This window comes from Gossypium hirsutum, chromosome D10, assembly GCF_007990345.1.
Source record: "Gossypium hirsutum isolate 1008001.06 chromosome D10, Gossypium_hirsutum_v2.1, whole genome shotgun sequence".
NCBI lineage: Eukaryota > Viridiplantae > Streptophyta > Magnoliopsida > Malvales > Malvaceae > Gossypium > Gossypium hirsutum.
Window position 1 is genome coordinate 66,226,675 of NC_053446.1, and position 14,589 is coordinate 66,241,263.

At 30.2% G+C, this 14,589-nt stretch overlaps 2 protein-coding genes across 3 annotated transcripts; one reads left to right on the forward strand and one right to left on the reverse strand.

Annotated features, from left to right (window-relative positions):
• The first annotated feature begins 250 nt into the window (after nucleotides 1-250).
• LOC107935310 (ribonuclease 1) lies at nucleotides 251-3,007 on the forward strand. The gene is made up of 6 exons (XM_016867880.2): nucleotides 251-867; nucleotides 946-1,533; nucleotides 1,615-1,707; nucleotides 1,976-2,212; nucleotides 2,296-2,484; nucleotides 2,584-3,007. The coding sequence occupies exons 2-5, from the start codon at nucleotides 1,465-1,467 to the stop codon at nucleotides 2,476-2,478; spliced, it is 582 nt and encodes a 193-aa protein (XP_016723369.1). The 5' UTR covers nucleotides 251-867; nucleotides 946-1,464; the 3' UTR covers nucleotides 2,479-2,484; nucleotides 2,584-3,007.
• A 3,651-nt stretch (nucleotides 3,008-6,658) lies between these two features.
• LOC107935281 (uncharacterized) lies at nucleotides 6,659-8,339 on the reverse strand. Of its 2 annotated transcripts, none has more exons than XR_001694187.2 (6): nucleotides 8,029-8,335; nucleotides 7,815-7,842; nucleotides 7,427-7,596; nucleotides 7,166-7,290; nucleotides 7,021-7,075; nucleotides 6,659-6,911 (listed from the first exon to the last, which is right to left on the reverse strand). XR_001694187.2 is itself a non-coding variant. In XM_016867859.2 (6 exons), the coding sequence occupies exons 1-5, from the start codon at nucleotides 8,161-8,163 to the stop codon at nucleotides 7,059-7,061; spliced, it is 426 nt and encodes a 141-aa protein (XP_016723348.1). In that variant the 5' UTR covers nucleotides 8,164-8,339; the 3' UTR covers nucleotides 6,659-6,911; nucleotides 7,021-7,058. The 2 variants fall into 2 exon arrangements, 1 of the variants encoding a protein (XP_016723348.1); XM_016867859.2 differs by having other exon boundaries at nucleotides 7,215-7,290; nucleotides 8,029-8,339.
• Between the last annotated feature and the right edge of the window lie 6,250 nt (nucleotides 8,340-14,589).

Here is a 14,589-nt window from a genome sequence, read left to right on the forward strand (position 1 = left end):
AACCCAGTTTGAGCTTTGCGCAAAGATGGATGCATCCATTAATTGAGCTAAATAAGAACAGCCCATGCAGTGTGTATGGGGCCATAAATTTTACAATTAATATTTCAAAAAAGTGTACAACTTATATAATCACATGGTTTACTGAAACCTGTCTGCATTAGATATAGCAACAACATTAATTGTTTCTCGTCACATGGTTTACTGAAAGGGAAAGAAAACAATAGTCATCATCCCCATTCTCAACTATAAAAACCCTTGCATAATGGAGGTTCAGCATTGTGCAAAAGCTATCACTTAAACAATAATGGCTTATCTTCGACCATTGATTTTCTTTATTCTGGCTGCTCTTGCAATATTCATGCTTATTTCTCCCTCCCATTCCTCTTTAGATAATGCTAATGACAAGGTTACTGTGTCACTGTACTATGAAACAAGTTTATGTCCACGTTGTGCCTCCTTTATCTCCAATGACCTCGTCAAGGTCTTCCACACTGACCTCCATACCATTATCAATCTAAGGGTGAGTTTGGATGGGCGGTGCGTTTACCTGCGGTTAGTGTAAAAACAGCAGTGGCAGTGAGATTAGATACTGTAGCGTGAGACAAAAAATAAGCTAAACGCACCGCACCGCACCCAATCGCCCATCCACCCACCCTAAGATTGGTCCCTTGGAGCAATGCTGAAATCCATTGCCAGGTTTCCAACTCCATTCTTCATTTTAATGTATTTTCATTATTAACTAATGAAGTTCAATTTCTTTCTTCTACTGTAACTAATTATAGTTTATGCAACAATGTGCACCATGGAGAAGAAGAATGCCACTTAAACACTATACATAGTTGTGTCATCCATTTCTGGCCTGATGTGGTAACTTCTATAGTTCTATTAGCCATAAGTATTTGTACTCGTCTCCAACTCATGTTTAATTACTCTACTGTGGTGCAGAAAGAACACTTGGAATTCATTGGCTGCACAGAGCAACAAAGCTTAAAGGGGGGCCCGTCGAAGCACTGTGGAAAAATTGCAGTGAAAAGCTGAGATTGAATGATGTTGGAACATTGGCAGCAGCAAAAGAAGAGAACAGAGAGCACAGAACAATGAAGCAAGATGCAAGAAGTATTTTTACTTGCTCACAAATGTGCAGCAAGGGAGCTTATGGCTGATAGCTCATTCAGCTCATTCATTCAACTAGAAAAACAATATATTTATAGTCAAATACATCACCAAATACTACCTACTACCACTAAGGAGCCTAGTAACATGATAAACATTGCTTGTACACGTAAACAAGCCACCTAAGCTAGTCATTCAACACCTAATGCATCAAGTTGTCATCAACTTGTTCATTTTCAACTAGTTTAATTAGAATGAAACTAAAGAGAAAACCTTGCTGTTACAGCAAGCATACGTGCTGCAGCATGTCATCAAGCTGTATGCACTTCAACCAAAAAATGTAACAGTATCATGGTTGGCCAATTTCCAACAAATGAGGAGATAATCAACAAATGCTATACTACTGGATTTGGATATAAGGTTGGCTGCATGTCTTATTATTTAATTAACACTTCTCCTTAGCTTTTTCTAACATTGAATTTCCAAATTAATAAAATGCAGCTTCTGCTGCAATATGCTAACGAGACTGCACATCTGAAGCCACCTCAAGAATATGTGCCATGGGTGGTGGTGAATCATCAGCCACTCAGACAAGTGAGTTTGTTTATTTCTCTCTATTGGTGTGACTGTGAAGTAAAATTTTGTGACAAGTAACTTCAATATTTATTTCATGGTTGCACGACTTTGAAAATTTTGTGAAATATGTGTGCCAAGCTTATAAAGGAGATCATAAATCAGCTGCTTGCAAAGCACAATCATCCAATCTCAGCCCAACCACCTATGCATGTAATATCTATAGATGGAGTAGTTTGCTTTTGATTTGTAAATTTGTAAAAATGCATTGTATCATTTTTCATTATAGGTAGCATTTGCAGTACCCCAGCCGTCAGTAATTCCAGTGGTAGACTTCTACAAGTTGGCACTTCAGTGGCCTCCCTCTGTTTATAGCTCTACTCTCAACTGTAAACTCCCAATCCCAACTGAATTCAAAATACATGGAATTTGGGCGCAAGACGCTCATGACACGCCGGTGCCCCCATATGATACACATCATCCCTACACCAATCCACAACCTATGACATCACAATCAGATCTCAGAGTATGCATACTTACATTCTTCGCTTGAAACTATTAAGTAATTTATCTGTAATCTAATCAATTTTTTTGTTTCTTATTTAAAAGCAATTGTTGGTAAGCGATGTAGCTCTTTGGAACCAATTGCTCACACTATCGCCGAACTTGGCATCGACAGGGTCAGGCATTGGGTTTTGGTTCAAGGAATGGATGAAACATGGCACATGTTCCGACTTTGCACATCATCCTCTGTCATACTTCCAATCGGCCATACAACTTAGGACAATTTAAATTCAGGTATATCGAATAAATTGTTTTTATTTTCCCTTCACATTCGTATTTGTGTTTAATATACTTTATTGTCTCTTATTTGTTTTAATGAATTTTGGGATTTAGCTATGGGACTCACACGTGGATTCACCTATACTGTCCGACAAGTTGCGGACATAGTTTTTCGACTTATAGGAGCATCTCCACAAATTTCATGCAGTAAACACAGAAGAACTAGAGTTCTACTACTCGGGGAGATGTTTATCTATTATGGAAGACCGAGGCCATCCCATAACTTTGGAACTCCCCAAAATTGTTCCAGCTTATTTTACGGCCTGTGCAGTAGTGGATCCGATACCATAGAATTTCCATAGCCAGCTTTACCACAATTGTCTCATATATGTTTAAAAATGTTTAATGTAATAACTGAATTATCAGTATGTGTTTTATTATAGTACTCTAAATTATCATATGCGTTTTATTGAGCTAGTGCTTATTTTGAGACTCAAGTATTTATGCCATAGTTTAAAATAATCCAATTAATATTACATATTTTCAATATGTTTTTTAATCTTTATAAAATCCGATCAACAAATTTAAAAGATTTAAACTCAAAATTATTTGATTTTGAAATAAATTAATCTAAATATAGATTTAAAATTACCCAAACCCAATCCCATAACATTCAATATCTTTCTCTATATAATTTCTAGTACTGTATAATAACTTTATTCTTCCAATTTTCGATTTTCTCTTTTTTTTTATTGATTGAGTTTCAATCCTCACCATAAATATAAATTTATGTAGAAGGCCCTTTCCATAAATAGTTCTAAAAAATTATGATTTTACAAAAACTTTTAAATTATTTTCATTATTTTAAATATATATAATAAAAAATTAAAATCAATTATATATTAAATAAAGAAGAACTCAATTCGATTGTGGATAACCGTAATTGCTAAACTTACATTTTATACTCCGTCAAAACAGCTTGAGTTGCCTTGTCACATCCCAAAATTAGGGGTAGAAGAAAGTTAAATTTTTTAAAAGAATAATAAGAATAGGGTAAGCGAACTTAGAATGCATTAGAAATTAATTGTTGATAAGAATAGAATACTAGGCTTAATGGCTAAAGTGTTAAGCAAGCTAAGGTCTTATATTCAAACTCCCTTGATTGCATCCTGTGTTGATTTTTATTCATTTTCTCTACTTTGCCAAAATCCTTAAAACCAATTTCTTGAAGGCTTATGTTAAGACTCAGTTTTCTAGTGTTAAAACTTAGCATTCTCTTTGGTCCTAAGTTTGGAATTTTTGTGCATTTTCAATTAAAATATTTTATTCTCTTATTTTTACCCCATAAGGTACTGAATTCCTAATTTTAAACTAATTCCTTGCCCAAATTAAAAATTGTTTTTATTAATTAAGTCCTTAATTTAAATCAATTCCTAATTCTTAATTCTATTTCAGTTAGGGAAAAAGTTTTATAAATAGTTCATCTTTCAAACCCTAAAATTTTTATTTAAAATTTTTTTAAAGAAAAACTCTCAAAATTAGGGATGAGCAAAATTTGATTCGATTAAAAAAACTCGATAAAAAATTTAAATTTTGAAGCAAATAGTTCGATAAAAATTTGTCATTGTTAGGGACAGTGACAGAAAACTATCACCACAATTCTTAGCAATAATGGTTAACTTTCAGTTTCAGTCCCTCTACTTTTTAATTATATAAGAATAGTTAAATCTAAATTTTGGCCCCTATATTGTGTTAAAATTCGAGAGTTGGCCTTTATACTTTTATAATTTGGCACTTCAACGTTCATAATGTCATTATTTAGTCTAAATATTTTATTCTAATTAAAATTTTGACGTAAATTTAATGAAGCGTTAACATCGTTAAATTTTTTTGTTAGCTTCAAGTCCACTATAATGCCATTTTTTGTGACAAACTTATATTAGCATTGTCGATCAGGGCTGAAGCTAGGAAAGTTTTATTTTGGGCGATTAAATTGTATTTTTTACGATAGTAAAAATACAATTTCACCATTTTAATAGCTTATATATTTATAATTTTTAGAGAATTAAATTAAATTTTTATCATTTTTAAGGGGCTAAAGTGCAGTTTTATCATTATTAATTTAAAATTTTAGAAATTGTAAATAGCATAAATAGAAAACTTTTCATGCCAGCCCCTGCGTGTGCATCTTTGATTTGATTATCTATTGTTTTTCATAATAGTAAAAGAAACAAACACACTGAAAGACAAAAATCCCAACAAATCTACTTGGTTATTTTGTTTCCCAGAGAATAACATGACTTTAGCAATGAGTTTTTGTAGGAATCCCTTTTCGGATATACTCTTAAGCAAAGTAGGAACCCCCCCAAAAGACCACCTTCCCTAACACATCTCTATATCGCTCTTCCAAGTTGATTCTTCTTCTACTTCCTCTTTTTTTTTCTTTTTTCTTTTTTGTTTAAAAATCAGGAGAATACAAGCTAAAATACCAGAAAACTTGAACATATGCTACAAAGAATTCAGTACGATCAGCCCCCACTTTTGCCAAGAAACCAGCCCACCTTTTCATCTCAGGTCTAACATCAGCATCAATACAATTCAGGATCATACAATACAAGCTTGGGCAAAGTTGATTGTTTGAGCACCAAGAAATTGCACGCGCAGAATATGATTCAATAATGAGACCACGCGAGGCATCGCCCTTTCATTGGATAAAACATTCTAGTGCCTTGGAGATCGCCATCAACTCCGCTTGTCCTTGCTCGATGTCTCCCAACGTACTAGAGAATAATGCTTTCAAAACTCCATTGTGGTCCCTGGGAACTCCGCCACAACCATTTTGCCAAAGAAAAATCATTCCTCAAGGCCTTTGCTCTATGTACATTGGCTTGAAGTTGTTAAATGATCTGTTCTTGTGAGGCAATGTCAGCAGTGAGATGTTGCAACATCCTCTGCTCAAAGGTTGAAAATTGCCCAAGAGTGCCACTCTTTGTGCCAACTAGTGCAGGCACTGCTTCTCCAGAACGTACTTTATCTGGAGGCACGGTTCCTGGATTGGCCTTGGTGTGCTTCCCTTCAAGCCACTTGTAAGAATATTAAAATCTACAAACTTCCTCTCATACTTTTTAGTGGCTAACACAAGTTTAGAATTTTGCTTAAACAAATTCTGAAAAATTGAAGGAGTGAAAGGAAGACATAGCCTGGCGTACACTCTATCCGCATGCTTGATGATCTTCTGAAAGATGAGTTTCCCAAATTGAATTGTGTGGCATCATAAATCTTCCACAAGAGAGTGGTCATTTTCTTGGTAACTGTATTCCTCTGCCTATTGGGAATCCAGTTCCTAATTGCAATTACAAATAAACCAACATACGTGGACTCTAAAGTGGATGTTTGTAGTTTTGTCGTCTGTAGTCAAGTGAGATGAACTCCATTGGTGATTGTCTTAACCATGGAGTCATAAGATTCCTCTAGTTCAACATCAATGAAGCATTGTGTTTACATTATTCTACGAAGTTATACGATTTGTTACTCTTACTTTTGTTGATAGTGAATTTGAACATCCACTTTTTAATTTTATGTACCAAGTTGAGTTTTATTCACTTTTAAGAGTTGGATAACATGATTGGGAATACCAGGGCGATGGCACAAGAGATCCTTGATTAACTTTTGGTGGTGGTCGATTCAAGAGTCTTTATATCTTTTATATACTTAGATATGATGGCATTAGGTGCTTTTGGATTCACTGCACCTGTGATGCAGTGAAATTTTTCACCTCACAACTACAATTAGTCTCTGATTACTAAATTTTAACCGTGCCACCTACGCATACCTCACAAATAATGCATCGATTGTCGTCAAACTTGGTCTTTCATCCTCAATTTTTTTCTTATATACATAATATAAATAATTTCGTACTGAATATTTTATGAAGTCGTAATAACTATCCAAATTTTGTAATTAGAAACTTGAATGAAGAATATTGTTGTTTTTGCTCTTTACCTTATGCCTAAATGTAATAAATATATGTTCTGTCATAATTGAATGTTAGTGTTAGATACGATTTGATCGTTTTTTTTTTAATTTTCCACATTTTTGAAGGGTTTTTGGAGTTGTATCTCGATACTCATGTCTAGATATGCGTTAGACATGGATGTTCAACTATAGCATGAACATTAAAGATAATGTATACGTCAATATTATAGCTATATTAATAGATTTCCTAGTGGGAAAATTTCCCACAAGCATAGTTCAGTACATGGAGATAAGACTAGGCAACCAAAAACAAAAGTAGAAGAACAAGATGCCACACACACTGACCTAGATACATTCAAATAAATATACATATACATATACATATACATGTATATGCTTCTACTATTATGGTAGCTATCTACTAGCTTATTATCCATAATAATAAGGTTGATCAAACTCTACCATTCCTGCAAAATGGTTCATAAACATGAATTTAATCACCTAAACCACATTAAAATAATAACATATAAGCTCAAAATACGTAACAGAATGGGATTACAAAGTTTTCATTTATACCTTGAGTTGACACATTTGCATTATTTTGGATGGAGACGTTAGTAATACAGTGAGCCTGTTCAAAGAAACAATAGTTGATTAAACACTATTCTGTACTATCATTCTATGTTAGTCCAACTCGGTTGCGAATGTCAGGCATGAATACCAGTAACGCAGCTATCGCTAGTGCGTAAAAGAATTTCATAGCTTCATACCCTGCCACCAATTGCCCCTTGAAGCACCATTAGAATTGATTCCAATGGGATCATCTTCTTCCCCTTCCTTCCTGAACTGTAAAAGAAAAAGACCAAGAATTGAGTATAAAAGAAGATGTAGAACCTTTGTGTAAAGTACACAATATTCTCTCAAGTTTGGCATGTAAGAGGGTATCAGTTTAAGGAATATTGTTATGTGTAAATACACTTACATATAGGGGAGCATCAGTGGTTTGCTGCTTTGGAGAATAATATTCTTGGCCTCCATAGTAGATAGATGAGCTGAGATAGCAAGGTTCCATTGTTTCAGTGTGATAAATGGATGAACTCTTGTCATTGTTGGTTGTGCCATTGCTTTGTCCCTTTCCATCTGTGGTATGATCTACAACATAACATTTTTTGCAACTTTTGAATTATATTCCCTCATACAACTTCATATGTCATTAAGTTGCTTGAGAATCAAGCAAAAAAGTAAACTTTGTGACTTAGCTATCACCATTAATTTGACTCCATATACATACATATATATATATATAGTTTTCATCTAAGAAACAAGCATACGAGGCAATGAAAGGCAATTATTCCATGTACCCCTAATACCTGAGTGAATAGAGTCCTTCCCTTGAACCTGGAATCAGAAAGAGAACATAATTTAGACATTTGCAGCACAGTGAATATAGTCAAACATTTGATATACATACTTTTAAACAATCATTAACTTAAAATACATAAACCCCATCAAAGTTTCACATATTTGCAGGCACAACAGTTGCCTAAAGAGTAAAGGGTATTTTAAAAAAAAAAAGTGTTTTACCGGTGGTGGAGGTGGGAAAATACTACCAAGAATCTCACTAGTGGAGGATAATGAAGGAGAGTCCTTAGGAGAAAAGAGATGATGTAAAGAAGATGAAGAAGAAGAAGAACCATTCACTTGACTTTTGTTTTCCATATCAGATTCTTAAAAGAGAAACTGAAAAAAATAAAAAATAAAAAGCTTTCTTTGTCAACCAAAGAACTGATGTTTGAAAGATACGTTAACAGTGAAAAGTCCCTCAAAAAAGGAGACCAAACACAAACATAGAGGAATTGGCAAACAGAGAGCGAAAGACTGCAAGATGTGGAAGTCGGTAAACCGTCTTCAGCTATTTATAAGCCATTTAGGAAGCATGGGCACGAATATGACGACATTTTCTTTCTTTCTTTCTTTTATAAATAAAATCACAAGAAGACACCATAATAATACTCTTATCACTATTATAATAAATATGTTTCATCTAGTTGCTATCACTGAGTCAATTCGAGATTCATTCAGAATCAATTTTAGTAAAACAATTAATATTAATAAAATGGTGTTTTCATTTTTTAATTATTTTTCTATGAAATGATTAAATAATTAATTAAAAATAAGCATAATGATAAATTTTAACACATTAAATATTTATACATTGCAACCCACATAACAATCCATGTTATTTTTCTCTTGCAAGGAGAATAAAATCATAGATGGACTTGCCAAGATGGTTTGCGACAGGAGATTAGGCCTTAGACTGTTTGGAGATTCTCTTAGAGAAATTAACTTAATTACTTTCGTATAATTTATTTCTTTTCACAAAAAAAAGTTATGAATAGTTTTAAGTGTTATATCGACTTAAATTTTTTTAAAGAAGGAATAAAAACACTCCAATTTACTTAATCACATTTAATTCAAACTTTAAATTTGAAAAAAATGTTTCATTTTATGAAAATATAAAATCAATTAAAATAATATTATTTTGAAATTTTAAGAAGTCAATCCGAGATCATATTCCTAATATAATATATGATTGTCCAAATCTAAGGAAGTTCAAAATTTATCACTCATATTTCTAAATTGATAACCTAAACTAGTTTTAAACTCTTCCATATTTCTTAAAAAATAAAAAATACTTTATACTATTTTTATTTAATATTTAATAAGCTATATATATGTTTTTCCTTTCATTAAAATTTTAAAATAGATAATCTTATCATATTTTTTAATATTTAACTTAATTTGATAATATATTACAATATTAAAATCGGGTCAAATGGGATCATGCTCAAATCTTAAATGTTAAAATTCAAGTCCAATTCATATTTTAAAATTAGTTTAATTTTCTTACTCAAATTTACTTCTCGAATTTAACATTTTTTATCGAGACTTACTAAAATATTTGACCCAACTTCAGACTTGAATACTTTTTTTAAAAAAAATCTTTCATGTGAAATTTTATATTTTGCTAACAATATAGACTCATTTAGGGTGAGTTTAGATGGGCGGTGCAGCGCGTTTAGCTTATTTTTTTATCTCACACTACAATATCATTACATTATTTAATATCACCGTCACTACTATTTTTACACTAAATTCAAATAAACGCACCGCCTATCCAATCCCACCCTTAATTTTGTTTGTGGAATTTATATAAAATACTTTTCCTTTTAATTAATTATTTTTTCATTTTTGGTTGATGTGTGGGAAAATGCTTTATGTTATAAAATTAATTAACAGTTGACTCCTTTAGTCTTTTCAACATCATCTCTTTATTTATATTTATTGAATTTAAAAAGTTATTTATTTATCTTGTTTTGTTTTGTTTCAGCTTTTGGAAGAATCGCAGAAGACACCCTCATCCAATGCAATGGGTATATTAAGCAATCTATCTATTTATCTTCCTTACATATCTTTCAAGAATCAATGACCGAATATATTGTTTTCAGGGAAAAGCAGAATATAGATATCCTGCTTTTCTAATATATATATATATATATATTCAAATTTGCAATTAATTATTGTATTATGCGTAAATTGTGGGTTTAATCTTTATATTTTAATTTGATCAGTTTTAGTTCATATCCTTTTTCGAATTTTAAAATTTATGTCTTGACTAAACAATAACTATTAAATTCATTAAGTTCTATTGTTTTCAAAAGAAGATGCTGCAAACATATGATCCGTATGTAACATAATGTCAATTTATTAATTTTTTACATTTATTTACAAAAAAAAGCTAATTAATGGATGTAAGGGCTATTCTTTGCGTCAATATTGAAATTTGGAAAGTCTATGGGATAAGAATGATTCATCCGAAAGCATGGACTAAATCTATAACTTTACGCGTAATGCAAGTTTTAAGATATTCAAAAGAAGTGTGCATATTTTCTTTTTTGAAATTAAGGTATTTACTGTCAATAGCAATAGTTTATCGACTATTTATTGAATAATATATTTATTATGATACACTTGATAATTTTTATGGAGGGACCAAAATTGAATTATAAAATTTTGAAAACATTATAATATAATTTTATTATTGTACTACTTTTATAGCTTTCAAATTTTTATAAATTAAAGAATAATTATTTTTTTCTATTTGTGAGGGAGGCAAAGATACTTGACAGCCTCTATCCCACCTCTGTTTTTATGTATCTAACTTTCTAATAAAAAAAATTTACTTTAATTACCGGTTCCCGTGGATTTCATTTTGATAGCTAAGTATATATGTCCAAGAATATGCAATCTTTAATTAAAAAATATTTTGATTACGTGATACCAGAAAATAATTAAAATAATATATTTAAAAACTAACACTCATATGATTAATATTTTAACAAACTAACTATTGAAATCATCAATATACTTGTACTTGTCATACATGAAAAATTTTAAATCGATCTAAAATATTGTATATATTAATATTTATTGAAGTATTGAAAGTTTTTTACATAAAATAAATAGTCGAAAAAATTTAATTTACATCAAATTTGATATGCATAATCTATATGAATAGAATATAAAATATGACAGTTAGATCATTAGAATATTAGTCATACAAAATATACGAAAGGGTGTACCAGTGTAAGTGAATCCCTCTCACTTTTAAAATTTACATGATATAAATGATTATCATATCGAAATACAATTGTTCTAACATAATCAACCTAAATTTAACATTATTAAGCATCGAACTTGATTTTTTAAAATGAGAAAAATAAAGTGATTAAAATTTACATTTTTGAAAAATAAAGACATAATTTAACCTAATACAAATGTATGAATTATTAGATCTATCATGCAAATGAACATTCTTTAGTTAGAAATTCCAATTTTTGGTTATTGAATTTGGTGGAACATTTGGTCATTTTGAAATCCACATCAAAGCTGAAAAACAGTGTTGCTGAAGTCTATAATAAGATTCTTATTCCTAATTTTGAGCATAGGGAGCCTCCTTTAACATTTGCGAAGTACACTGAATTGTTTCAATGAATTTTGGAACATAGATGTGGACTAGCAAGGTTCAAATCATCCACACACAAAAAAAATGTAATTACTTATATATATACATATATATTCATAAAATTAGATTTTTTCCGTTAAAATTTTCGGGTCGGGTTGAGAATGGTTTCAATTTTATAATTATTTTTATGATTTTATAAATTTTTACTAAATTTTATTCTATATATTTAATTTTAATATTGTAAAAATTAATATACTTGTGACATCTGTCAAAGTCTTTAAAAATTTAGACTATAACACATTTACTATGTGGGTGAAATAAAATATTTTTTGGTATTTTTTTTAACAATAATTATAAGTGGAATGATAAAAAATTTATATATAAACATTATAAATACATGCTCTCGATATTTGAAAATGTGATTTTTAATTACTTTATTTAAAATTATATAAAAATATGATAAGACAAAAAGTAGTATCCTTTAAAAGAAAGAATATATTTATTTTTTTAACTAAATTCATACATAATTAACCTATTAAACCAACTCGATTAAAAGTTTTATGATAAGTATAGAAAATAAAATCATGAATCTAATAATGTTCCATTTCGATGGTTTTATTTTTTACATTTTTAAAAAGGGTAAATTACAAAGATAGTTACTAAAATTAAATTATTTTTTTAAGAATTCAAAATAAAAAGTTTGTAATTTAAGTATTCATGGTACATAGTTCAATCATTTTGATCACTCCCGTTAAAATCACAAACAATTAAAAATTATTATAATAACAAATTTAGCCCTCAACTTTTATATATTATATCGATTGAGTCATAATTTTAAAAAATTAACTCTCAAAATTTACAATTGTTTTCAATTTAATCCTAATTCTAAAAATCCAAAGAAATATATAAAAATACATAGAGATTTTCAAAAAATATAATAATAAATTTAAATTTTATATTAATCTTAATCTTATCTTAATATAAAATAAAGTAAAAACCCTCGTCACCTCGTCCCTCTCCCTCTTCCCCTCCCTGACCAGACCTATGTAATAATGGGCAAGATTTTGGTTAGCGTAGAGCAAGACTTCCAAAGTGTGGCCCCGCGCTAATGTCAGAGAATTGCAAAAGAGCGTGGGGTGTAAGCCCCGTTTCGTCCCGATTGTAAAGCTATGGTATGCGATGCCAAACACCATATCTTCATTGGCCACTGCATTTACCATACGATAGAGGTAGTAACCTTGGTAATCTACTTGTTGCTCATATGTTGTGTCTGTTGCAAACATCCAAATTCATGTCATGCAGATGGTATAATTTGATGTAAAACCAACAGCTGGTTGCTGCATACCCTTGCTGCATCCGATGACTGTTGATTGTGTAAGCATCTGGTTGCCAATGCCCCGTTGCAATGCTTTCATTGAACTCTAATCGGTACCATGGTCCTGACACAAGTTCTACTACGCTTCAGAATAATTGTTTGATCTTCATTAACAAGTTGAGGACTAAATTTATTATCATATCGATTTTTTAACTGCCATGTCAGCTTGTTATTTGTGATTCTGAACTATGTACGTGAACGCTTAAATTACAAACTTTTTATTTTTAATGTCTAAAATGAAAATTTTTAATAATTGGATGACCATATGTATAGTTCGCCCTTTTGAGAGCACCAAGCAAACATATCCTCTATGATTAATCAATATACTAAAAATGTAAAAGGATTCCCTTGATAATTCAATCAAAATGTTAGGCAGTGGATGCCAATTTCTCTAAATTATTGCAAACAACTTGAGTGTTAAATTTCAAAAGCATAATTTTGTTTCCTAAAAATGTGTCTAAAGTACTTTATGATTATATATATTCTCCACTGGTGTTCCCTTGTTTTTAGTAATTTCTATAGGTGAAGAAAAGAGTAACTCATAATTTGACAAGATTGATTTTTAAGTTTGTAGGGAAAATTAAAAAAAAAATTGTTTTTAAGCGGCCAAGATAAAAAATTATAAATTAGGGGGTCAAAACCAGAAATTTTATATGAAAAAAAAACCTATGTTGAACTATTAGTTTCCTAGAGGGACTAAAAATGAATTACACCATTTTATAAGACAAAGCCTTTTATAAGACGAAGGTAGGGGTAGACAAAGACTTCGCCCATTTGAAAATTTATATTTTTAACCAAAAATTAATAATTCAATTTAAAAATTTTATAATTTTATATAAACAAAATTCTTGATTTCATCTGGACAGTGAAATTATAAATTTGATATATATTAGATTTTATCACACTGATGTAGGTAAACGAAAATATTTTATATTAAAATATATATTTATAAAATTATTTTAACTAATGATTATTTGTGGAGTAGTAATCTGTTTTATATAGTATAGATATATTGATTGTCCTCTAAAACAAGGATATTTTAATAATTTCACAACTGAATTGATTGTTGAATTGACTCATGATATTAATCTAATAAACTATTTTAAATAAGTAGACAGAAATCTTAAAAAGAATTAATGGTTTTTAGAGAATTATCAATCATATCAAGAAACCTTGTAGATTCACAATATCAAAAGCTTGTGAATCAAACTAAAAGCATAAATGGTTGTAATTAATTCCCAATTCATTTAAAACTAGTTTACCAATTTACATACATAAATTCTGCTAGAAATCCAAAACCTCACACTTGAGAATTTGATCCAATAGTCAATTTGCATGGAAAGTGAAAGCAAGAGAGAACATTCTTAGCTAGTCAGAATCTATGGCCTAACTTCATGTTTTCAAATTCTCATTAAATATGATTGTCCATGTTGAAGTATTAATGGTATAAAAAACTTTACAAGTGTATACTTTATTTGGTTTTACATGATGAATATTATTATTTAAACATTTTATTTTGTTGTTGTCACGAATTAATTAAAATAATTTAGTTGGAAAAAATAAGAGTTAATATAAATAATTGAGGATAGGGTAGAACGTTAATTTAATCTATACTAATATTTAGGATTGACAGAGTTGATGTCGCTCATCAATTGAGATAACCGAGTTCTAACTTAGTTGAAAAATTACGGAAAATCTATTTTTTATAAAATAAGGAATATTATTATGACGATATTTTTGTCAT